Source organism: Rousettus aegyptiacus, unplaced genomic scaffold (genome assembly GCF_014176215.1).
Source record: "Rousettus aegyptiacus isolate mRouAeg1 unplaced genomic scaffold, mRouAeg1.p scaffold_m13_p_14, whole genome shotgun sequence".
NCBI lineage: Eukaryota > Metazoa > Chordata > Mammalia > Chiroptera > Pteropodidae > Rousettus > Rousettus aegyptiacus.
Genome location: NW_023416289.1, coordinates 34,020,541 through 34,044,355, shown reverse-complemented (window position 1 = coordinate 34,044,355; position 23,815 = coordinate 34,020,541). Strand labels below are relative to the sequence as shown.

The following is a 23,815-nucleotide window of genomic DNA, read 5'->3' as shown; positions in this document are numbered from 1 at the left end:
GAGTCTGATATAATAGATTCCTAACCCTTCTGTGACATCCTACACTCCACGAAATCTGAGTACATCCCCTTTAAGAGAAGCAAAGCTCCCCCTTCTTCTTGGAGCGGTGGAACTCTATTTCCCAGCGCCCTCGAAGATACCGCTTTTAACGGCCACTGAGGAGTGATGCTCTGAGAGGTGATAGATGTGCCGCATATATTGGAAACTACAATACCCAGAATTCTCTACGGCGCGCAACGGTCGCGGCGGCGGCGACTGAGCCAATGAGGGCTTGAGAGGGGGCGCGTACTGTGTGCCCATAAGGAGGCGGGACTTCCGGCGTCCCTTACGGTTGTCATTTTGGTTTCTATTGCTCACGGGTTCTGCTCAGGGGCACTTGCCGGGCGTCGAGGTTAGGGGGCGGGAAAGCCGGAGGTGAGACGTCGTCCCCGCTGCCCGGAGGCGGCTGTGAGGCCCGTCTAAGCTCGTTGGTGACCGCGGCGCCCTGTTCCTGTTCTGTCGCCCAGCTCCGACCCCATTAGTCCCAAAGGTCGGTGGCAGGGGCCGCGCCGATGAGCCCGACTGAGGTGGGTGCTGCGTCCCCCCGCCTCACCCGGCCCGGTTCCCACCTCTGAGCGCCGAGCCCGGATGAGGGGCGCCTGCTAGGTTCCATGTAATCAGGCCCCTGTGTCCAGAACGGAGGGCGTATCATGTGAGGCCCCAGTGTCCGCCCTATGATGAGGTGAGAGCGTTCCCTCAGGGCGACCTGTGCACAGGTTGCAGGTACTGGTGAGTCGACAGCCCTGGAGGAACCTGGGGTCTGCGTCTTCAGGCAACGGGACGAGGAGTGTTGCCTGCAATGACAGCCTGAGTAGTTGGCAGCCATGGAAGGTTGTGAGGGACGGCTGTGGGAAGGGGCATGCCCAGAGCTAGAAGTGTAAAGTCAGTAAAAATAAGATAGGGAATGGAGACAGGTGAGGTCACCAAAGTTGATCCCAGGGGAATGATAGTGGGGTCTGGACCAGGGTGGTGGCGGTTAGAGAGGAGATGTGATGATATTCTGGAAAAACTGTAGAGCAGGCTGGGTTTCCTGTTGCATAAAATATGCTTGCAGGCAAAAGTAGGGAGTGAACCAGCATCTCAAGTATTTTTGCCTGAACTTTTGAAAATATGGAGATGGCGATGTCAGCACAAGGAGGTTTCACATCATGAGTTGGATTTTGGACATGTTGATCCTTAATGTTGATCCTGAGATTATCAAAATAGAGATGTCACAACATGGAGATACCATATGTATAGGGGAACAGAAAGGTTTGGAAGCTAAGGAAGGGGGCAGGATTGGAGACATCAAAAAAGTGAGTGTAGGCTGGGCCAGGGCACGACCTTGGGATCAGATTAAGGAGGGTGAGTCAAATTGTTATTTCAGATGGGCCCTCTGATGAGGAAGGGGAGGCCATGGGGAGCAGATGTTGGCATCCCCTCTGCTCCCTCCAGAAAGAGCAGACCTGACATGAGAGGGATTCCAGCCTGTAGAAATGGAGTCTGCAGTGTGTGCTTGTGTAGATTCTCCACTTTGAGGTTCCGCCAACCACCGGGGCCCTTCCGTATGGAACAAGGGAAGCATCAGCCAGGCTGGTGGAGCTGCCAGGTTCTAGGGCACTGCTGCCTCTCCTTCACCTGTCAGGGCAAGAAGGGTGATGCACTGCTTCAGTCAAGAGGCCCCAATAAGCTCCCTTTTGAAGATTATATTGCAGATAGATTTGGTTGCTGAATGGACCAGTAGCTGATTTGCCTGCTCAGTCCCTTCCTACGATTCATTAACTTAAGATTGTATGAAAAGTTTATTGATTTAAACACTAACTAACCAATATCCCTCTAAATAGGAGCACAGAGGTAGGCTATGGGAAATGAATCTATTCAATTAAGTTCAGTTGATGCAAACACTTCATAATTGGTTTGGCATTGATTTACTTCTAAGTATTTGCTTGTAATGTAGTTTCAGATATGATATCCTCTGAATCCTTAAAAAGTAGTAAAAATAGATACTCAAACTTTCAAAACCCTACCACTTCATTTGTACTGAGAAAACATAGAAACTGTTGATCATGTGGACAATAATAGCTGATTAATAGTATATATGCCTTATATTTGATACCAATACGACCCTTATGAAATTAGAAGCATTCTTACCCCTTCTCCAGGTCACCCAGCTGGTAAGAAGCAGCACTGTTTTCTGAGGCGCTGAGCTTAGATCTTCAGGCTCAGATCACTTTGCTCCAGGGGAAAGCAGGGTTGGTGGTCCAGCGTAACATATACAATCCTTCCATGGTTACCCATTTCCCATACCCTCCTTCTTCCCGCAGGGTCCCATGGCAGTGGCAGAAGTGCTTATGGACTCTGTACAGGTGAGTAAAGGGTATCCTTCCTTTCACCCATCCCAATTATCACCCCAATGGTTTTGACACCTCTCTCTCTCTTTATACACACACACACACACACACACCACACACACATACACATATACATACACACACACACACACACGTGTGTGTGTATTATATGTACATACATACCCTTAGGGAATGATAGTGTTCTTAGAGTCTTCACATCCCTCTTACTCTCTCGAGTCTGAAGACCATGTGCTTTCATCAAGCCCAGGATTTGATATCTAGTCCCAAGTTAGATGGAGCCGTTCTCATTTCTGACAACTGATGGGGTAGATTGTGGCAGGGAGCCCTGGCCACAGGATTTAGAATGTTCAAATGCTTACAGGTAACTTGCTGGGATGTTCAGAGAACTGCAGGTCTCGTATCAGGTGGGAATGGGAAGCCAGGTAGGGAATGAATAGGTTGCATATATATCAGGGCTTGAATGGACAGCCTGAGGCCCCGAGCCTCTAATCTGAGGTTGGAGTGGAGGTTTAAAGCAGAAAAGGAAGGTGTCGTGACCCAGATTTTAATAGGCCCCCTCTGGATGTAAAGTGGAAGACAGACTGGGCGTGTGAGTGAAGGCTGGGAGACCTGACAGCAATTTCTTGCAACAGTCCAGGTGTGTGTTGGAGGTGGCTACACTAGAGTGATGGCTGTGGAAGTAGAGGAATGATATAGGAGGCAACGTCTCTAGGTTATAGAGCACAAGGAATGGGAATGAGAGGACTGAGGACAGGTCTCCTGATTGGGACGCTGGATGGTGTGATGAGCATCACAAACTGATGAGACAGAGACAGAGACACCGAGACAGACTCCAAGGCCAGAGTGTACATGAGATGGATGTTGAGGGGGCAAATGGGATCAGGTAGGAAAGTTACTAGACCAGGGGTGGAATGCGAGTGTGGGCGGGAGGTCAGTGTTATTGGGCTTCAGGTAAGGAGAGGAGAAGGTTCTGACTACTTATGGGACAACTAGTGCAATACAGAGGGGAGAGAGGGCTAAGGTGCATGGGGTCCTCACCTAGGAAGGGTGGCAGAAGATGAAGCGAGAAACAGCCAGGTGGGGAGACCTTCAAAGCAGGACTTGGAGCTAGCTCTAGCACTAGAAGATGTTGTCATTCAGGGGCAAGAGTGGGGCTGAATTGGATGCTGGATGCATTTGCCTCGCACTGCCTGGATTCCACGAGTAAAGTAGCCTGTTTGGAGGTGAAGGAAATGCCTATGTGTGGGCTGGGGGTTTCTTTGGAGTTGTCATTGTGAGGGGTCGGAATCATGAGGGAGGTGCTGTCCAGCGATTGATTGTAGGTGAGGGGAAGAGTCAAGATCTGGGGGATCCCACGAAGGAAGTTGGAGCCACAGCCTAGATGGCACTTTTCTGCCCTGTCCCCCAAGTGATATATGCTATGTGCTGGACACAGTGATCAGTGGTACTACAGAGAGAGCAGACACTGAGGCCATCAGCACCTGGTAACTTCAACACTGGAAAGCAAGAGAGGAGGATGAGCAGAGGTGGGGATGTGTATAGGGAGGACTGAAGATCGTGGAAAGAGAAGCGAATGAGTGATTGTACCCGCAGGGTTTTAATTTACGGAGGTGAATGAGTGATGACATGGAGAGGCCAATAACATTGAAAGAAGGTTTTTATTATATTTCCTGAGAGGAAGGGTAGCACCATATAATACAGAGCCACATGGGGAAGCCTGAATGAGAAGAACCTGAGATCAGAGCCTTTATTGGTCTTTCTGAGGGATGTGCAGGGAACATGAGATGAAAAGCTTAGGGATGGCTAGTTTGTGTAATCCTGGTGTGCCTGGGTGTGGGAGCTGTCTCCAGTTGTCTCATACCTTGCCCTGGGCTGAGTCAGGGTGGGGGAAACATCCATGTGGTGTGTGAGAGTTAGTTAAGGAGATGGGTCAGACAGTGAGCTCTGGATCATAAGGATGATGTAAACAAATTTGGCCATTAGTTTAGCTGTGCAATTAGTGGATGGCAAAGAGACAAATACAGAATCCACAAAAACACAGTAAACCAAGCTGCTCATGAACCAAACTCTTCCAATTTTGGCAGGGCCATGTGGCCTTTGAAGATGTGGCCATCCATTTCTCCCAGGAGGAGTGGGGCCTCCTTGATGAAGCTCAGAGACTCTTGTACCACGATGTGATGATAGAGAATGTTGCACTTCTGACCTCTGTAGGTAAGGCCCTCACACTTACCCCAGGGCCCTGGGCTGGGCACTGTTCTTCCCCTTTTCCCTATGGGCAGCTCTGTCCTCCCCACAGCCAGACTGTGGGCACTACCGCCTCTCCTGGCTTCGTGGTGTATGGGTTGTTGGCACATGCAGGGCTGGCCTGTGTGCGCTGTACTCACTGTCCCTATAAGGCCCCGTCTCAGCTGCTCTGAGTACCCACAGGCAGGGCTCAGGAGTCAGAAATCGTAAAGTCTGTCTAGGAGATCCCTCTCACCCAGCTTGTCCCTGGTCAGCTCTCTCAGCTTAGATACTGGAACCTTGGGACCCCAGGCTTTACCCCTTCCTCTTACTGACATTTCTTGGGATCTTCCTGTGCCGACAGTTTTAGGGATGAATTAGTTACTAATTTGGGGAATCCCTGGATTGTTTCTACTGCCTGTCCTGTGAAGTCCTTTTCATTGTAGAATGAGAGATGGCCAGTGTTGGATCACTTAGCATATGCTGGCCACTCTTTTCCTGTCTTTCACCTAGAACTGGCCTCTTCAGGTGCCACATCAGTGCTCAGAGAGGTCTTGGGTGCCCGACTGAGTGGATATAGTACATCAGTGGCAAGAGACACTCAAAAGCACATGGCCCCGGTCCAAGGGAGCTGGGAAAGGGTGTTATGTCAGAGCCGGGAACTTGTCCTTTATTCATCATTGTTTGATGCCAGGACCAGTGACCATACCTCATTTCTACTATTTCTTCCCCATTTTTATTTCTACTCTGACTTCTAATCCTCTTTCTGCCATACTCTAACACACCTATGAGGCCTTTACCTCTCACCCATTCTGTTTCATTGCTCCCTTTGCTGCACTCGCCAACATTTAGCCTGCACTTAAGGTGTCATGAGGGCTGCAGGTATCCTTTAATAGTCTTTGAACCGCAGCATCTATGTAGTAGTCAGGTATTTCTAGGTCTGGATAGAACCTTCCATAGAACCAGTCACCAGCAGCCATGATCTTGTCAAAAGCCATTTGCAGAGGAGTGAATGAGAGACCCCACCTCTCCTCCCTGCATAGAACCTGCTATGGTCTGAATGTTTGTGACCCCCAAATTCATACATTGTATACCCCTTGCCCAAGGTGATAATATTAGCAGATGGAGCCTTGGGGAGTGATTACATTAAGAGGACAGAACCCTGATGAATGAGATTTATGACCTTAGAAAAGAGACTCCACTGAGCTCCCTAGCTCCTTCCACTATGTGAGGAACCAACGAGAAGTCTGTGTCCCTGAAGAGGGCCCTCACCCAACCATGCTGGCTTTTTGATCTCAGAATTTCAGGCTCTGGAACTGTGAAAGATAAATTTCTGTTGCTTATAAGATTATTTTTGTTGTCAAAATACCACCCAGTCTGTGGTATTTCGTTATAGCAGCCTGTGTGGACTAAGATATAACCCTGTCCTTGGGGCCTTCCTCATCATCAGGGCTCTCCCACCATGAACTTCCCAGGCCCAACTCTGCACAGCAGACCTTCCTTGCATTGGCTCTCGGCCCCCTTGCCTGTCAGCACCCCTGCTGACTCATTCGTGGTGTGTCCAACACTCATTTGTGATGGGGCTGCCCCATCCCACCAAAGTCAGATACATTCGCTGGCATGTTTCTGCTTACAGGTTGTTGGCACAGAGCCCAAGATGAGGAGGTACCTTCTGATCAAGGTGATTCTGTGGAAGAGTCACAGGTCAGGACTCCAAAGCCAGACCCGTCCACTCAGAAGGCCGAGCCCCATGATACATGTGACCCACTCTTGAAAGACATTTTGCACCTGGTTGAGTGTGATGAAATGTACCCTGATCAAAGGCTATACATTTTGGGGAAAAATCTTTACCAGCGCCAAATGGAGCAGGTTGGAGACAAACTTTCCAGGAGGGATGAGGGGAAGCCTTTATTTGTGATGAATGGCAGCATTCACAGGGCAGAGGGGACCTTCACATGCAGCGAGGGTGGGAAGAACTTCCCAGCCAGCACAGGCCTTCTTCAGCACCCAGTCACTGACAGTAGCTGGAAGCCACATGGGGACTCCAAGTGCAGAGAGGCCTTTGAAACTGTACAAAAAGATTACAAGTGCACTCAGTGTGGGAAAGGCTTCAACCGAAAACAGATACTTGTTCAGCACCAGAAAATCCACAGTGGAATAAGGCCCTATGAGTGCAGCAAATGTGGGATGGCCTTCATTAGAAAGTTCCATCTTGTTCAGCACCAGAAAATTCACACTGGAGAAAAGCCTTTTAAGTGTAGTGAATGTGGGAAGGCCTTTAGGTACAAGTCCACATTCATAAGTCACCAGAGAGTTCACACTGGATTAAGCTCTTATGAGTGTAGCAAATGTGGGGAATTCTTTAAGTACAAAGCCAACTTTATGAAACATCAGAGAATTCACAATGGCAAATGGCCTTATGAGTGCAGAGAATGTGGAAAATTCTTTAGGTACAACTACAGACTGGTAAGACATGAGAGAGTTCACACTGGAGAAAGGCCTTATGAGTGCAGCGAGTGTGGGAAATTTTTTAGGTACAGTTCCACATTCATGCGACATCAGAGAGTTCACACTGCAGAGAGGCCTTATGGTTGCAGTGAATGTGGCAAGTTCTTCAGGTATAACTCCACACTCATTAAACATCGGAGAGTCCACACTGGAGAAAGGCCTTATGAGTGTAATGACTGTGGGAAGTTTTTTAGGTACACCTCTACACTCCTGAGACATCAGAGAGTTCACACTGTAGAAGGGCCCTATGAGTGCAGCTTATGTGGGGAATTCTTTAGGTACAAGTCCAAGCTCGTTAAACATTGGCAGAATCACACTGGAGAAAGGCCATATGAATGCAGTGAATGTGGGAAAGGCTTTCGATACCACTGCAGACTCATTAGACATAAGAGAGTTCACACTGGAGAAAGGCCTTATGAGTGCAGTGAATGTGGAAAATTCTTCCGATATAACTCCAACCTCATTAAACATTGGAGAAATCACACTGGAGAGAGGCCTTACGAGTGCCATGAATGTGGGAAAGCTTTTAGCCACAAACACATACTTGTTGAGCATCAGAAAATCCACACTGGAGAAAGGCCTTACGAGTGCAGCAAATGTCAGAAGGCCTTCATTAGAAAGTCTCATCTCACTCATCACCAGAAAATCCACAATCAGGACAGGTCCATGAGTACCATGAATGTAGGGAGTTCTTTAGATACAACTCCAACTTCTTTAAACAGAATTCACACTGGCAAAGACCTTACGAGTACAGAGAATATGGTAAATCCTTTAGGTAACACTCTAAACTCATTACACTGGAGAATTACCTTCTGAGTTCACACTGGAGTAGGGCCTTCTGAGTACAGTGAATGTGGGAAAACCTTTAGGTGCAACTCCAGCCGCATCACACATCAGGGATTTCACAATGGAGAAAGACCTGATGATTGCAGTGAATATGGGCATGTGTTCAGCCAAAACTCCCACCACATTCTGGCACCAGAAAGTTCACACCAGAGAGAGTACTGCAAATGGGGAAACAATTCAGCCAAATGTCTGCTCTAATTTACCCCTGGGAGCTACGGTAATATAGTTTTTTTATTTTACATTTTTAATTGTGAGAAAAATACATCTAACAAAGTCTCCCCTCTACCATTTTAATTGTACAGTTTAGTAATGTTAAAAATTCACATATTTGTGCAACTGATCTCCAGTATTTTTTTAATCTTGCAAAATACACTCTATACTCATTAAACAAATCCTCCTACCTCCCCCACCCCACTTTACCTGGCAACCACATTTTACTTCGTGTCTCTTCAAGTTTGACAACTCTGGATACTTGTTATGAAAGGAATCATACAGTATTTCTCTTTTTAATGACTGGGTTGTTTTGTGTTGTATAAATTCCTCATGTTGAAGCATCTGTCACCATTTCCTTCTCTTTTGAGAAGGAATCAGAATTGACCCACCTAAAGACATGGGAAATGGTGCTGGTGGAGTCAGTACAGCTTTGCCAGATGTTATATTTTTAGGAGAAGAGGAAATCTAGATTTTATATGGAATCTTTATTTAACAGCTTTATTGAGGTATTGACATACATTAAGAGTCCCATGCCCTACCAACTGGGCTAGCCGGGTGCTTGGTATTGACATACATTAAGCTGCATTTATTAAAAGTGTAAAATGTATTTTCATATGTGTGTACAATGAGACCATTACCAAAGTCATAAGAATGAACATACCCATTACTCTATAGTTTTCATTGGCCCCTTTGTATCCTCTCTCACAGCACTAAATGAATTGCCATCCTCAGGTAGACACTATAGTCTGCATTTCCAGAATTTTATATAAAAGGGGTCCTACAAGTACTCTTGTATGGCTGTTTTCCCTAACTTATGTATACAAATCCATGTGTGTGCATAGCGTGACATCGAATGAGAATAAGCAAAGTTCTTTGCTGTGTATTAGGGTGGCATTATGTATAATCAATAAAAGTACTTTACTTTCTGACAATCATTGAGAAAAAGTTTCTAGCGGGAAAGTGAAATTTAAACTAAATAACAAATTTAAGTTCATTTTCATAGGAATTTTTATCAATAAGAAGTTTTGAGTCATCTGCCTAGTACACAAGCTTTCACAGAAGCATGTTTATGCTTGACTTCTTTTTTCTAGTAGTGTCTAAGCTGTTAAATTCTTTAGAGTGAAGGAAATGATACGGGTTAGGTACTTAGATCTACAAAGGAAGAGCATTGGAGAGGAATAAATAAAGGTAAAATAAAAACTTACTTTTCCTATCCTTAATTAATCTAACAGATGGCAGTTTGTCCAAAAAATAGTAGCAACAATGTATTTAAATGTGTGTGTGTGTGAATATATGTAAATGAAATGAATAACAACAATACAAGGGATGAGACAGAGAAATTAGGATTATCTTGCTATATTAAGGTGTACATTACCTGAAAAGCAATATAGTGTTACTTGAAGGTGAATTCGAATTAGCTGTAAATGTATATTGTAAACTCTCAAGCAACCACTAAAAGTAAAAGAAAAATAAAGAAATGTGACATAAGAAAGGAGGGAAAACAATTATAAAATGCTTCATTAAAACTACAAAAGGCAGCAAAAAGGTGGAAGACAAAAATAGGAACAAGCTACAAGGGCTACAAATAGAAAACAGTAACCAATACGGTAATATTAATCCAACTATATCAGTTATCACTTTGAATGTCTAAATCATCAATCAAAACACAAGAACAAATTATATGTTTTTTTATATGTATATAAAAAACAAGAAAGTGGTTTAAATACATGGATGGAGAAAGATGTACCATGATAATACTAATCAAAAGAAGGAGGAATAGCTGTATTAAGTTTAAGGAGGGCAGCTTTCAGACTGAGGAAAGTTGTCAGGAATCTAGGGGCGCATTACAGAATGATAAAAGGGTAAATTGTCTACAATTTCTTTCAGAAGATATAACCAGAGGGAATACTTCCCAACTCATTCTACGAGGCCAGCATTATCTTAATATGAAAAACAAGGTAGACATTATAAGAAAACCACAGACCAATATCTCTCCTGATCATAGATGTAAAAACAACAAAATATTAGTTTATTTAATGCAACAATATATAAAAATAATTATACAGCCTGACCAAGTGGGATTTATGCCAGGTATGCATGCCTCATTTGATATTGGAAAATCAGTTAATGTAATATTTCATAATGTAATCCAACAGACTAAGGAAGAAATATCACATGATCATATCAATAGATGCAAGAAAGGCATCTGACAAAACCTAACATGCATTCATTATAAAAACTTGCAGTAAACTAGGAATGAAGAGAACTTCCTCCACTTGATAAAGAATATCTCCAAAAATCCTACAGCTAACCTACTTAATTCTGAGAAACTTGAAACTTTTCCACTAAGATAAAGAATGAGGTTCTGTTCCAACTTTTTGCACCTATTGAGATGATCTCGTGGTGGTCTTTTTTATTTGTTTGTTTCTTCTTTTACTCCATTCATTAACTTTCAGTTGTTAAACCAACCTTACATTCTTGGGACAAATCCCACTGGTCATGATGCATAATCCTTTACATATGTTGTTCCATCCAATTCTCTTATTTTTAAAATGTATTTTGTTTCTATGTTCATGAGGGATAATGAGAAGCCAAAATAAACAAGCAAACAAAAAATTGGGGACCAAACTAAGACTAAATAGTCAAAGAACTTTGCATTGGTAAGTAGAGCAGCATTCAAACCTGGAGATGACTTACCATGTCTTGACAGACCATGAGTAGTAAGGTACAAGGGACCACTGAGGGTAATGCACCTGGACAAAATCTGGAGTCCACAAATGAGGAACACTGGAGATCATTTCTCAGTGAGACCTCTAATAAGTATGATACATTATCTCATAGCTTCCATAGTGGTCATATTTGACATATTGCTCTTTTCTCCACTGTACATTTATAATGAGAAACAAGATCAATAGTAGCATAATTGGATTTCAAATATAGATAACTGTGGAAACAAGTGAATACTCAAATGAGAACGAGCAAAGCCTATTTCTTCAGAGCTTACCATAGCAAGAGAATCAGGCACCATTACCTGCACTGGGAGAAACTCCAGCATGAGAAGAGAAGTGGAAACGTTTTATGGTGAATAAAAAACAAAGTATCCAGTGTGCCTTGATTGGAGGCTATTCCTATGGGGAAGCTTTAGTGGGGCTAGGTGGAAGCATGAATCCTACATGATTGGTCTTAAATTGGAAATGTGGGAAAAATTTGGGAAGCTGTGGGTTATTAAATCCTGGACATTTTGTGTCAATTATTATATATGTTATTGTTTGGCTTCTTGGTCTGGTTGCCAGAGATAGTAATCCAACTTCCTGGACTAGTTACTGTGGATACCCAGTTGGCCATTTGGATAGGTTGGCATAGATTATGAGTTAGAATTCTACTTAATACTCGGTGTGGCCATTGTCTATGTGTGTAGCCAACTCTCAAACCTAAACGAGAATGAAAATATCCTCAATGATGAGATTTCTTGTTTTCTTACCCAGTCACATGTTGAATATTAATTAACTTCCACTTATTTTTCATCACCTATTCTATCCCTTTGCCTCTGGCAGACCTTCAGCTTGGCAAAGGATTTTCGTTTTGGTTTGGCTTGTTTAGTCTGGCAGGTGAACCAAAAATTCAAAACCAGAATGGTCTGACTCTTCAAGGAGTCCTGCCTTCATTGTGTTGCTACAGATTTACTTTTGGACATGGACTTACTAACATTTCTCACAATCCCCCAGGTTCCAGAAACAATGCTCCAGGCTTCCCATTGAGAGTAGTAACTCAACTTCCTCTTTGTAATAAAGAGTAATCATAACTACCCAAGGCAGTAGAATATTTCCCTTTTGCCAAAGTGGCATGAGGAGCCCAAGAGGTCCAAGTAGCTACCTTATGTCCCAAATAAGGTTTAATAATAATCTTCTGATGGGGGCTTTCTTCCTTAAGAACAAAGGCCTCCCCGCCAGCAGAACTTCCCATTGAGGGGATGAGTAGCAGAAATTATCTGAGTGGGTAATAAAGTATAATAATGTGGAAACATAGACTTGCCAGATTTAGTAAATAATGTCTAACCCAGTAAAATTTGAATTATTTCTAATTCCATATGCACATTCAAGCTGAGAAAAAAAAAGAAAAATATTGCATGGAACACATAAAAATTATTTGTCATGCATCTGAGAGAAATTATAACTAAGTTTCATATCTTTTTAAAATTACACTTCTCTGGTAGTTTGCTTCTCCTTAACAGTTCCTTGCTTGGCAGCATTTTTAAAAACACAAAATTTATTGTAGTTAGTGCCTATATTCCATTTACTTTATTTCATAGCTTCCAGGGTAGTCTCATCCAACTTATTTCATTCCTTTGTCCATCGAACATTCCATATTGAGACATAGGCTCAAGAGTAGTGTTGCAAATGGCAATCTAATGATGATACACAGTGTAGTAGAAGGCCATTACAACTTCTCCTTTGATTTTTAAATTTTCATCTGAATTCCTCTGAGTAAAAATCTTGTTTTTATCATTCTGTTTACTGCTAGGTGAAATCTTACACCTCACATACTTAAGTGCTGGTTTATATTTGACTGCCCATGATTTCCAATATTGAATGAACAAATGCATCCCATACAAAGATGTTTAAAAGAATTTTTCTCATTTAATAAATGCCCATTCTTCAGAAAATTTATCACAAAATATACTCCTGTATTTTGGCATTTTCTATTCAATATACAGAAATAATAGATAATATAAAATTTCACAAGAATTGAAAATATTTTATTTTAGTCTTATAGCTGTGTTGGTTCCTCTGTCATTCACATGTTTGAACTCATAACTAACTGTACCCAGAGGCTGAACCATTGAAAGGGCTGCAAACTTAGGATAGGATATTACAGTAATTTGAACTTGGTATCTAAGGCAAAATAAAGTGAAATTCTTATTGTCCTGCACAGGAGGGCTCTAGTTGTAAGTCTATTTCTTCAAACCAAGCTCAAGCTGCTGTTACAAGTGTTTGGGCAGTTGTGCGCTCAGACTCAGTAACTTATAGGTACATTAGTGTGATCACTACTGTCAGTGTGGTCACACCTCATGGGACTAATCACTTATTGGCTGCATCTTAGAAACTTGATACTAGCTATGATTCCCTACCTTTCGGAAGGTTAATTACTGAGGTAATGCTATTGTTGACAGGCCGACTTTCAGAGCGTATATAGTCATTCATCCAAAGTTATCTCTAATAAATGGTAGTTTCTTGTTCATGACTTTAGATGTTGATAAAACAATTTTTTCCTTTCCTGAAAATGAAAAATAAGCGCTTTAATTCTTAATCCTCTCTTCTGGTCTTCCTTCAGTCAAACCTGCAGGAGAGACCGTAAGGCATTACCCAGATTTTTATTTGCAGGTGTATGGTTTTTAGCTAGTGTAACCATTAAGTGGTTTAATCACCATTTACAGTGGGAGAAAAACAGTTCTGTCGACATTTTGTAAAGCATTGCAGGAAGCTGGATTCAAGATATATAAGGCTTCCTGAGAAAGTCAATACAGGACCCAGTACAAAGTTATTAGATTCAGAGCATATCCTGTATACACAGAACAGTGGACCACCCAATTCAGATGTGTCTCATGAACTCACCATTGTGCCTGAAACCCAGTAAATGCTTATTGGACATTTGTAAAAACGGTAAATAGACAACAGCACAGCTTCCCTATTCATTTTTACATTTCCAGCAAGTTTTTCAAAATGTCTCTACCTATCCCTCCAAGTTGTTAGGTATAATGTTCCCAAGTATGAAAAAGGATCACATTTGGAAGTACATTCTGAATGTGGCCAAGGTTCTAGCACAGCCACAGGCTCAGGTTCACTCTCTGACTTTGCGGACTTCACTGCTCCCACTCAAACTTCACTGAGATCTTAACTTTTTTCACTTGTTACAGACATCTCTAGAACTATTTTGCCAATTTCATTGAATAACTAATGATCATTAATAGCTCTCTATGACCTCCATTTCACAAGTATTTTAACTCCTTGAGTATTCACTGTTGCTGCCATTTCAGCTGAAATGCTAAATCAGTTCCTATCAAGGAGATACGATCCTGGAATCCCAAACCTTTATCTCAGGTTAAAGACGCCCCCTTTGCACACCGGCTTTGACAATTAGGAGGGCATGTAATGTCTCTGTTCTTTCCATTTTTCAAAGAAAATGGAAAATATCTCGGATATTGAGTAATAATCTCTCAATGAAGAAAAGGGGAAAAAATGATCTCAACAAATATTGGGTTGGAACACAATCACTGATTATGCAGGAAGGAAAGACTTCCCTCTTCCAACTCCCCATCTTGTCTTGTCTGCGGTCTTTTCTTTCTTGTCTTGGACGGAGCTTATTGGAGGTCATAAAGCAGACTTAAGTCTACTATATATCTGATAAGCAACAAGACAGCTGACAGCTATGAATAGACGCCGAGTGACATTATAGTATAGCGTGTTCTTTCGGTAGTGCAGCCTTTGGGAATTTCCTGTGTCACAGCGTCTGTAATAACAGATCTCTACTTCTGACACATGTCTTTTTTAAGACCCACGAAGCCGCGCTGCGTCCTTGGAGCCTGGAAACTCCATTTCCCAGTGCCCCTCAAGTCACCCCTCAGCCTTTATCCCGAAACTCGGAAAGAACTGTTGCAGCCAGGGTATTAGCGGTGAAATTACATTTCCCATACGGTTCTGCGGGAAGTGCTGACGACGAGCTAAGCCAATGAGGGCTTAGCATAGGGTCGTTTACGAGCCTTTACGCACGTGGGGGCAGTACTTCCGGCGGCGTTCCTTTGGTTGTAGTTTTTGGGGTTTTCTTGGGGTTCTTCTCTGTTTCTTAGGGCAGCGAAGCTCTGGGGTGGGACCAAGGAAACAAAGCGGGAGGAGTGGCTCATTTCCACCCCTCTGGAGGCGGCTTTCTGGCCCGACTGAGCCTGTTAGTGACAGCAGCGCCCTGTTGCCTCCCCGTTGCCCGGCTTCGACCCCGTTAGTCCCACGGGTCGTTGGCGGCGGCCGCGCGGCTGAGCCCGACTGAGGTGGGTGCGGCGCCCACCTCTACCCGCCAACCTCACCCGGCCGAGCTCCCACCTCCGAGCGCAGAGCCCGAATAAGGGCCGCCCCCTCGGTTCCCTGCAGTCAGGCCCCGGTGTCCAGACCGGAGGGCGTGTCGTGTGGGGCCCCGGTGTGTCCGCGGTGTGATGAGGTGGTAAGAGTTCCCTCAGACGACCTGTGCATAGGCTGCAGATACTACTGAGTCTGCAGTGCTGGGAGAACCTGGGGTCTGTGTCTCCAGCGAAGAGGAGTTTGGGGTCGAGGAGTGTCTCTTGGAATGACAGTCTGAGCAGTTGGTAGCCATGGAAAGAAGAGAGTGGCTGTGATGTTTCGATTTACAGTAAGTATATATTTAGTTATTTGGAGGAAAAAAATGTATTTCTTATATGTATATTTGGTTTTCCTCACAGTTCCTGGCTACAGCTCCCAAACTCTTGGCATTTCCCAAGTGTTGAGCGTAATAAGGTGTCTTTTATTCTGTGAATGAGGTGACTGTATAAGCACCTAAGGATGGAGGTTAGTTGTCAGGAGACCAGACATTGTGAATTCAAGGTTGGAACTTCAGATCCACTCCCTGGACCTCCCTAGAGGGGAGTGCAGCTGAAAGTTAGTTAAATGATTTAATCGACCATGCCAGTGTAGTGTATCCTCCATAAAAATCCAAAGGGATGGGGTTCAGAGAACTTCCAGGTTGGTGAACACATGGAGATTTGGAAAAAATGGTGAACTGGGAGAGGGCATGGCAGCTTGAAGCCCTTTCCCACATATGTTGTCCTATGCATCTCTTCCATCTTAGATTATATACTTTTATAATAACTGGTAATTTAGTAAGTGACTTGTTTCTCTGAGTCCTGTGAGTATTTCTAGCAAATTAACTGAACCCAAGGAGGCGGTCTTGGGAACCTCTGCTTTACAGCCAGTGGGTCAGAAATACTGTAACAACCTGAATTTGTGACTGGCATCCGAAGGGTTGGGGGCAGTCTTGTAGACTGAACCCTTAACCTGTGATATCTGGGTACATACCATCAGAACTGAGTCGAATTCTTTTGATACCTTGCTGGTGATCCAAGAATTGGTTGCTGCTGACCCCCTCCCCCGCGTTGGAATTAGGTCCTGTAACCTAATATATCCAGAGTTGAAGTTTAAAGTTGTTAAAACAGAGGTTGGGAAATGAAGACAGAGAGATCAGTATGACAAGGCAGTGGACTCCAGAAGAATTATGGGAGGGGCTGAACCAGAGTGGCAATAGAGGAGAGATGTGACAAGAGTTTGTATAGATCATAAAGGTAAAGTCAGCAAGATTTCTTGCTGCATCATGTGGTTGTGAGCAAAAGTAGGGAGTGAAAGACCCTCCCAAGTTTTTTACCTAAATATTTAAGCAATGGAGATGAGGAAGTTAGTGCAGTGACCAGGATTCAGGGAAATCATGCGTTATATTTGGACATAATGATTCTGAGATGTTTCAAGATGGAGATAGCATGAGATGGAGATATCACATAGGTAGTTGGACATAAAGGTCTGGAGGCCGGGGAAGGTGGCTGGTCTGGAGCTTTCAAAAGGGTAGGGTGTTGGACTGGACCAGGCCATAGCCTGGGGGTCAGATTGAAGGAGAGTCTTAAGTTGATTATTTTAGATGCTCTCTGTGCCGAGGTAGGGACCGCCTCAGACTGGAGGGCAGGGCACAGGTGGGTGTGCATCCTTGATGCCTCTTCAGAGGAGCATTCCTGGCATAGGATAAATTCTGGCCTATATAGGAGCTGACCTGGGTGGAGGCTGAGTTGTGAATTGGTGTATATTCTCCTCAGTGTAGGCTAAGCAGACCCTCAAGACCACTCCCTGTGGAACAAGACAGATCAGTTGGGTTAGTGGAGTAGCTAGGTCCTAGAGCAGGCCACTGCGCTCTTACCTCCTTCAGCCCTCAGAGAGAGCAAGAGGGATGCTCCACTGTCCAGTCAGAGCTTCCTGCACACTCCCTTTAGAGGATTATGTTACAGGCAGGCCTGGTTGCTGAAACGGCTAGTAGCTGACCTGCCTGCACTATGCCTCCCTGCAACTCGTTTACTTAAGAGTGTGTGAAACAGTTATTGATTTAAACACTAATGAACCGACACCCCTCTAAATGTACACACAGGCAATTAGAATTGAACACATTGAATTAAATTTATCTGAACACTTAATAATTGGTCTGAATGTTAATATAGTTTTAAGTATTTGCTTGCAATGTAAAGTTTAGTTTCACATCCTCTGAAAACCTTAAAAAGTGAGAAAAATGGATGCTCAAATTTTCAAAACCCTACCGCTTCTTTTATACTGAAAACATATACGAAACCATTGATCACGTGGACAATAATAGCTGGTATATAGTGCATACTACTTAAGTTTGCCCTCATCTGTAAAATGGGCATTAGAACCACTATCCACCCTGTGAGTAGATCTAATGCCCATTTTACAGATGAGGGCATGAGGGTTCCTAGAGATTCGGTCCTTCTCCAGAATCTCCCAGCTGGTAAGAGAGCACGGAGGCTGAGGAGCTGAGCTTAGACCATCAGGCTGAGATTGCTTTCTTCTGTGTTAGAACAGGGCAGGGTAGTGGTCTGGCTCGGCTTGTAGGATCATGCAAGAAATGGTTACCCATTTCTTATGGCCTCCCTCTTCCCACAGGGTCACATGGTGGTGGCAGAAATGCTTATGGACCCCGCATGGTTAAGTAGAAGGTATCCCAGGCTCTCCCCTACTCTAGTTATCACCCCGATGGTTTAGGTACCCCAGTATAGGGAATAATGGTGTTCTGAGACTCCAACTATCCTTCTTTCTCTCTCTTGGGTCTGAAAATCCTGTGGTTCCACCAAGCTCAGGGTCTTGAGTTAAATGGGTCAGTTTCATTTCAGACAACTGTTGGGGTAAAACGTGACATGCATCCAGGGTGCAGGATCCAGAATGTTCAGATGCTAGCAGGTGAGACTTATCTGGAATGTTTAGGAAATTGCACATTGCTGTTACATCTGATGGGATAGGGAGAGGGGTGGCAGGAGGTCAGGGCATGCAGGGTCCAGGCCCAGAATGATAGCCTTTGGTTCTTGGCCTCTAATCTGAGGACAGTGGGAGCTAGGGATGGTTTTGAGCAGAGGAGGGAGGTTATCTGACCCAAGTTTTTACAGACACCCTCTGGTTATGGAGTGGACAATAGATGATAGCAGTGAAGATAAAGTTAGGGTGCTTATGAGGAAGTTACTGCCTCAGTGCAGGTGAGTGCTAGTGGTGGCTGGACAAGAGTGGTGGCTGTGGAGGTAGAGGAGTGGTTGGCTTCTGGCAGTGTTTTGCTCAGAACTGTTTACATATCTGATATGGAGAATGAGATGAAGTAGGGAGTCAGGGATGGCCAAACACCAGGTTTTGGCCTTGTTTAGCAGAATGGATATCCCATCAGTTATGATGTGGGAAGTCAACCATAGAAGGAACTTTCAGAGGGAATATGAAGAATCAGGTTTTGGCCGCATCACAAATATTCCCAAGGCTCTGAGTGGATGTGTCCAGGCAGCAGTTGGGCCCAGAGGCCTGAAGTTCAGTGAAGGCATTCAGGTTGGAGACAGCCACAACAAGCTGTGTGGGCCCTGGTGAAGCTATGGGAGATTTCAGAAGGGGCATCTTTATGTTGTTGTAGTACATTAGGAACAAATAAGGGAATGAAGGAGCCAAATCAGTGTCTCATTTGGGCACTCTGATGGTGGCAATGAGCATCACAAACAAGATAAGGAGCTGGCTGTGGGTGTGTGTACTTATGAATAGAAAGGTGCAAGGTCAGCAAACTTTCTTAGGGGATAGTGGACATGAGACAGATTCTGAGGTTTCTCCATGAAGGTTAGATGTTAGGTCAGGGCAGGGCTTGTTACCACTCTATGGCCTCAGCAAAATTTTGTGGTGACCCTTGCCTGGATTGTTTTATTCAGGCTGATAGATTAGTTAAGGGCAAAAAGGCATCAGCTAGATGTCTTGCTAGTCTGGGGCTTTGAATGACAGTGAGGTGGAGAGAGAAGGTGAAGACTGCTCATGAGATAGTGTGAGCAGTGCAGAAGTACGAGAGGGCCAGGTACCTTGAGATCCTCACTTAGGTGTTTGTGGTGGGTTAAAGACAGAAACTGGATTAGGTGGGGAGATCTTCAAATGAGAGCTTAGTACACTCTGGTGCTGGGGGACTTTGGTGTTCTAGGGCGAGAGCAGATGGATTAAGATGCTGGTTGCATTTGCCATGCCCTGCCTGGATTCCGCATGCAGAGTGGCATGTTGGAATGCCAAAGAAGTGCCTATTGTTGTGAGCTGTGAAGGGTCAGAACCTTGAGGGAGGGCATTTCAAATAGTGGTGTGCATGTGAGGAGGCATGTGAACAGTTGGCGTGGGGCCCAGGTACTGGCCACTTAAGGTAAAATGAAGAGACTGAGTTTGGTTGTCTGGGAGGCAAGGCCTGGGAGATCTTAGAGAAATTGGCTGACAGGAGAAGGGTGAGGCCCCACATACCAGGCTAGATCCTGGGTAGTGCTTTTCTGTTCCCAATCTGTTTTTACTGTATGCCAGACACGGTGATCAGTGGTACTGTAGAGAGAGCAGGCACCGGGGCCCCCAGCACCTGTTAACTTCCACACTGGGAAGAGTGAGCAGGGGGCAATGTATGCTGGGAGGACTGAAGATCGTGGAGAGAGAAGTGTATGAGTGGTTGTACCCACAGGGTTTTAATTTACACACATCAGTAAATGACAACATAGAGAAATTGATATATTTGAAAAAGCTTTTTATTTTCCCTGAAATTTCCCAAGTGTTCAATGAACCCACAACACACAGAGCCACGTTAGGAAGCATCAGATTTGATCAGGAGGCAGAAGAAGCAGTGAGGGGAAACCTAGGCCAGAGCCTTTATTGGGGTTTCCTCAGAAAAGATGAGGAGAGTAAGGTAAATAGTTTAGGACTGACTAGTCTGAACGATTCTGGCAGGTCTTCTGGCTTGATGGCTGTCCCTGGTTTCCTGGCACGGGCCCTGGGCTGACCTAAGAGAGGAGAAATACTGACTTGGTGTGTGAGAGTTAGTTAAGGAGGTGGTTGAGACAGTGGGCTCTGGATGCCAGAGGAGATATAAACAAATTTGACCATCAGTTTGGCCCCTGTAATTAATGGATGGCAAATAAATAAATAAATACAGAATTGAAGGAAACACAGAACAAGAAGCTGCTCATAGACTAAACTGTCCCCATTTTTTAGGGCCATGTGGTCTTTGAAGACGTGGCCATCCATTTCTCTCAGGAGGAGTGGGACCTCCTTGATAAAGCTCAGAGGCTCCTGTACTGTGTGATGATGGAGAACGTTGCACTTCTGTCCTCTGTAGGTAAGGCCCTCACACCTACCCCAGGGTCCTGGGCTGGGCACTGTTCTTCCCCTTTTCCCTATGGGCAGCTCTCTCCTCCCCACAGCCAGACTGGGCACTACCACCTCTCCTGGCTCCCTAGTGTATGCGTTGTTGGCACATACAGGGCTGGCCTGTGTGTCCTATACTCACTGTCCCCATGAAGCCCCATCCCAGCTGCTCTGAGTACCCACAGACAGGGCTCAGGAGTCAGAAATCTTGAAGTCTGTCTAGGAGACCTCTCTCACCTGGCTTGTCTCTGGTCAGCTCTCTCAGCCTAGATACTGCCACTTACTGACATACTTTGAGTTCTGCCCGTGCCAGGAATTTCAGCCATGAACATGCTCACTACTTGTGAGGATTACTGGGTTGTATTTTTAAAGGCTCCTCTTCTGATGTTCTTGTAACTAGAATGTTGACTGTCATGGGGTGGGTCATTCTGGGTATGTTTTGTCCACCTCCTTTCCTGTCTTTTCCTCTGGACTTGCCTCTTCCAGGTTCAGGTAGTTACTCAGTTTGAGCAGTAAGGGCAGTCCCAGGTGCCTGACAGGGTGGGCATTACTTCTGCAGTGTCAAGAGCAGCTCAAAAGAATATGGCCCTGGTTCACACGAGATGGGAAATGGTGACCTGTGAGAAGTGGGTTTCAGTTATCCTGGTATCTGTCCAGTGTTTACACTTTTATGATGCCAGGGCCAAACGTCACTCATTTCTACCTTCTTTCCCATTGATATTTTGATTCTGACTTCTGACCAAGACTCTCACCTGTACCCTTCCACTACTGCCGTTGCAGTACTCTCAACATTTGACCTACACTTAAGGTTTTATGACATCTGCACATATCTTTAAATAACCCTTGAACACCAACTACTGTGTCACAGACATTTCTGTGTCTGGACACAATCTGCTACACAGTGCTCACCAGTCACCACCAGCTATGACCTTGTTGAAAGCCACTTACAGAGGAGTGAGTTAGAGCCCCTGCCTCTCCTTCCTGCATAGAACCTGCTGTGGTCTGAATGTTTTTATATCCTCAAATTCATATGTTGTAAACCTCATGCCCAGAGTGATGATATTAGCAGATGGGGACTTGGGGAGTGATTACATCAAGAGGGAAGAGCCCTGATGAATGAGATTAGTGACCTTAGAAAAGAGACCCCACTGAGCTCCCTAGCTCCTTCCACTATGTGAGGAACCAACAAGAAGTCTGTGTCCCTGAAGAGGGCCCTCACCCAACCATGCTGGCTTTTTGATCTCAGAATTTCAGGCTCTGGAACTGTGAGAGATAAATTTCTGTTGCTTATAAGATTATTTTTGTTGTCAAAATACCACCCAGTCTGTGGTATTTTGTTATAGTAGCCTGAGCCGACTAAGATATAACCCCGTCCTTGGGGCCTTCCTCATCATCAGGGCTCTCCCACCATCAGCTTCCCAGGCCCAACTCTGCACAGCAGACCTTCCTCTCACTGGCTCTCGGCCTCCTTGCCTGTCAGCAGCCTTGTGTACTCATTTGTGGTGTGTCTAACACTCATTTGTGATGGGGCTGCCCTGTCCCACCAAAGTCAATATGCATTCACTGGCATGTCTCTGCTTACAGGTTGTTGGCATGGAGCCCAGGGTAAGGAGGCACCTTCTGATCAAGGTGATTCTGTGGAAGAGTCACAGGTCAGGACTCCAAAGCCAGACCTGTCCACTCAGAAGGCCCAGCTCTGTGAGATGTGTAGCTCCCTTTTGAAAGGCATTTTGTGCCTGGCCGAGCACAATGGAACACACCCTCAGCAAGAGGTATGCACATGTATGACAGATCTCTCCCAATACTGTAAGGAGCCGAGTAGAAAGAAACTTTCTGGATGGGATGAGACAAGGCCTTCTTTCACAAGGAACTGCAGTGGTCACATGACAGAGAGGACTTTGACATGGAGGGAAGGTGGGAACGACTTTCCAGCCAGCTCAAGCCTCCTCCAGCAGCAAGCCTTTCACAGTGGTGGGAAGCCACACAACACTGAGAGCAGTCAGACAGTCAAAAGTGGCCAAAATGATTATAAGTGTGATGAATATGGAAACACTTTTAGCCATAAACAAATGCTCTCTGAGCTCCAGAAAACCTACACTGGAGCAAGGTCATCTGAGCGCCTTGCATGCGGGGGAGTCTTTACTCAATGGTCTGGTCTCATTGAACACCAGAGAATTCACAGTAGGCCAGTGCATTATGAGGGTACCCAGTGTGAGAAGTGCGTTAAAGACTGCTCCATGCTTATTACTCAGCAGAGAGTTTATACTAGGGGAAGGTGTTCTAAGTGCAGGAAATGTGGAAGATTCTTTAGATATTGCTTCACACTTGAGAGACATCAGAAAACGCACACTGGAGAAAGACCTTACGAGTGTAGTGAATATGGGAAATGCTTTAAGCACAAGTTGCATCACATTAGACATTGGAGAAGCTGCACTGGAGGAAAAAACTTTATGAATGCAGTGTATGTAGTAGACTCTTTAGCCAAAACTCCCACCTCATTCAGCACCAAAATGTTCACATCAGAGAAAAAACATGAATTTTGCAAATGTGGGAAATTCTTCATAGACAGCTACACACTCATTATTTGTCAGATAATAATGCCTTATGAGTGCAGCGAATGCAGGAATGCCTGTAGGTACACCTCTAGCCTCGCCAGCATCGGAGCATTCATACTGGGGAGGAGCCTTATGAGTGCCGTGAATGTGGGAGAGCCTTTAGAAAGAAATACCACCTCACTCGGCATCAAAAAGTTCACACCAAAGAGTATTGCAAATTGGAAAAGTCTTTAAAGAAAAATCTGCTCTGATTTAGCACTGGGAAGTACTGCTAGTCAGTTTTGATTTTTCTTTATTGTGTCTTAAAATACATGTAAAAAAATTTGCAGTCCTAACTATATTTAAGGGTAAGGTTCAGTTGTAATACATTCACATTTTTGTAAAACAAACATCCAGATGTCTTTTTGTCTTATAAAACTGAAATCATACCCATTAAACAACAGCTCCTCATTCTCCCATTCTGCTTTCTGTTTATAAATTTGTCCACTCTGGATACCTTATATAAGAAGAATCATAAAGTTTTTGTACTTTTGTGACTGGCTTATTTCACTTAGCACAATTTCCTCAAGGTTCATCCATGTTGTAGCATGTCAGAACTTCCTTCCTGAATAATATTTCATTCTAT

The 23,815-nt window shown here is 44.4% G+C and overlaps 2 protein-coding genes across 5 annotated transcripts in view; both read left to right on the top strand.

The window, feature by feature from the left end:
* The first annotated feature begins 324 nt into the window (after positions 1–324).
* LOC107502295 (zinc finger protein 548-like) lies at positions 325–8,477 on the top strand. 2 transcript variants are annotated; one of them, XM_016129357.2, is made up of 4 exons: positions 325–529; positions 2,343–2,384; positions 4,475–4,601; positions 6,250–8,477. In XM_016129357.2, the coding sequence occupies exons 2-4, from the start codon at positions 2,349–2,351 to the stop codon at positions 7,935–7,937; spliced, it is 1,851 nt and encodes a 616-aa protein (XP_015984843.1). In that variant the 5' UTR covers positions 325–529; positions 2,343–2,348; the 3' UTR covers positions 7,938–8,477. The 2 variants fall into 2 exon arrangements, with proteins under 2 accessions (XP_015984843.1, XP_015984842.1); XM_016129356.2 differs by having other exon boundaries at positions 325–566.
* A 748-nt stretch (positions 8,478–9,225) lies between these two features.
* Positions 9,226–23,815, top strand: part of LOC107502294 (zinc finger protein 547) — a 44,680-nt gene continuing 30,090 nt past the window's right edge. The window contains exons 1-3 of one of the 3 annotated variants that reach the window (XM_016129354.2): positions 9,226–15,575; positions 20,483–20,606; positions 22,220–22,407. In XM_016129354.2, the coding sequence (XP_015984840.2) occupies positions 15,561–15,575; positions 20,483–20,606; positions 22,220–22,407 (327 nt within the window). In that variant the 5' untranslated portion in view covers positions 9,226–15,560. Of the gene's footprint in view, positions 15,576–20,482; positions 20,607–22,219; positions 22,408–23,815 lie in introns of those variants that run through there. The other 2 variants (XM_016129355.2, XM_036232132.1) reach the window with 2 other exon arrangements.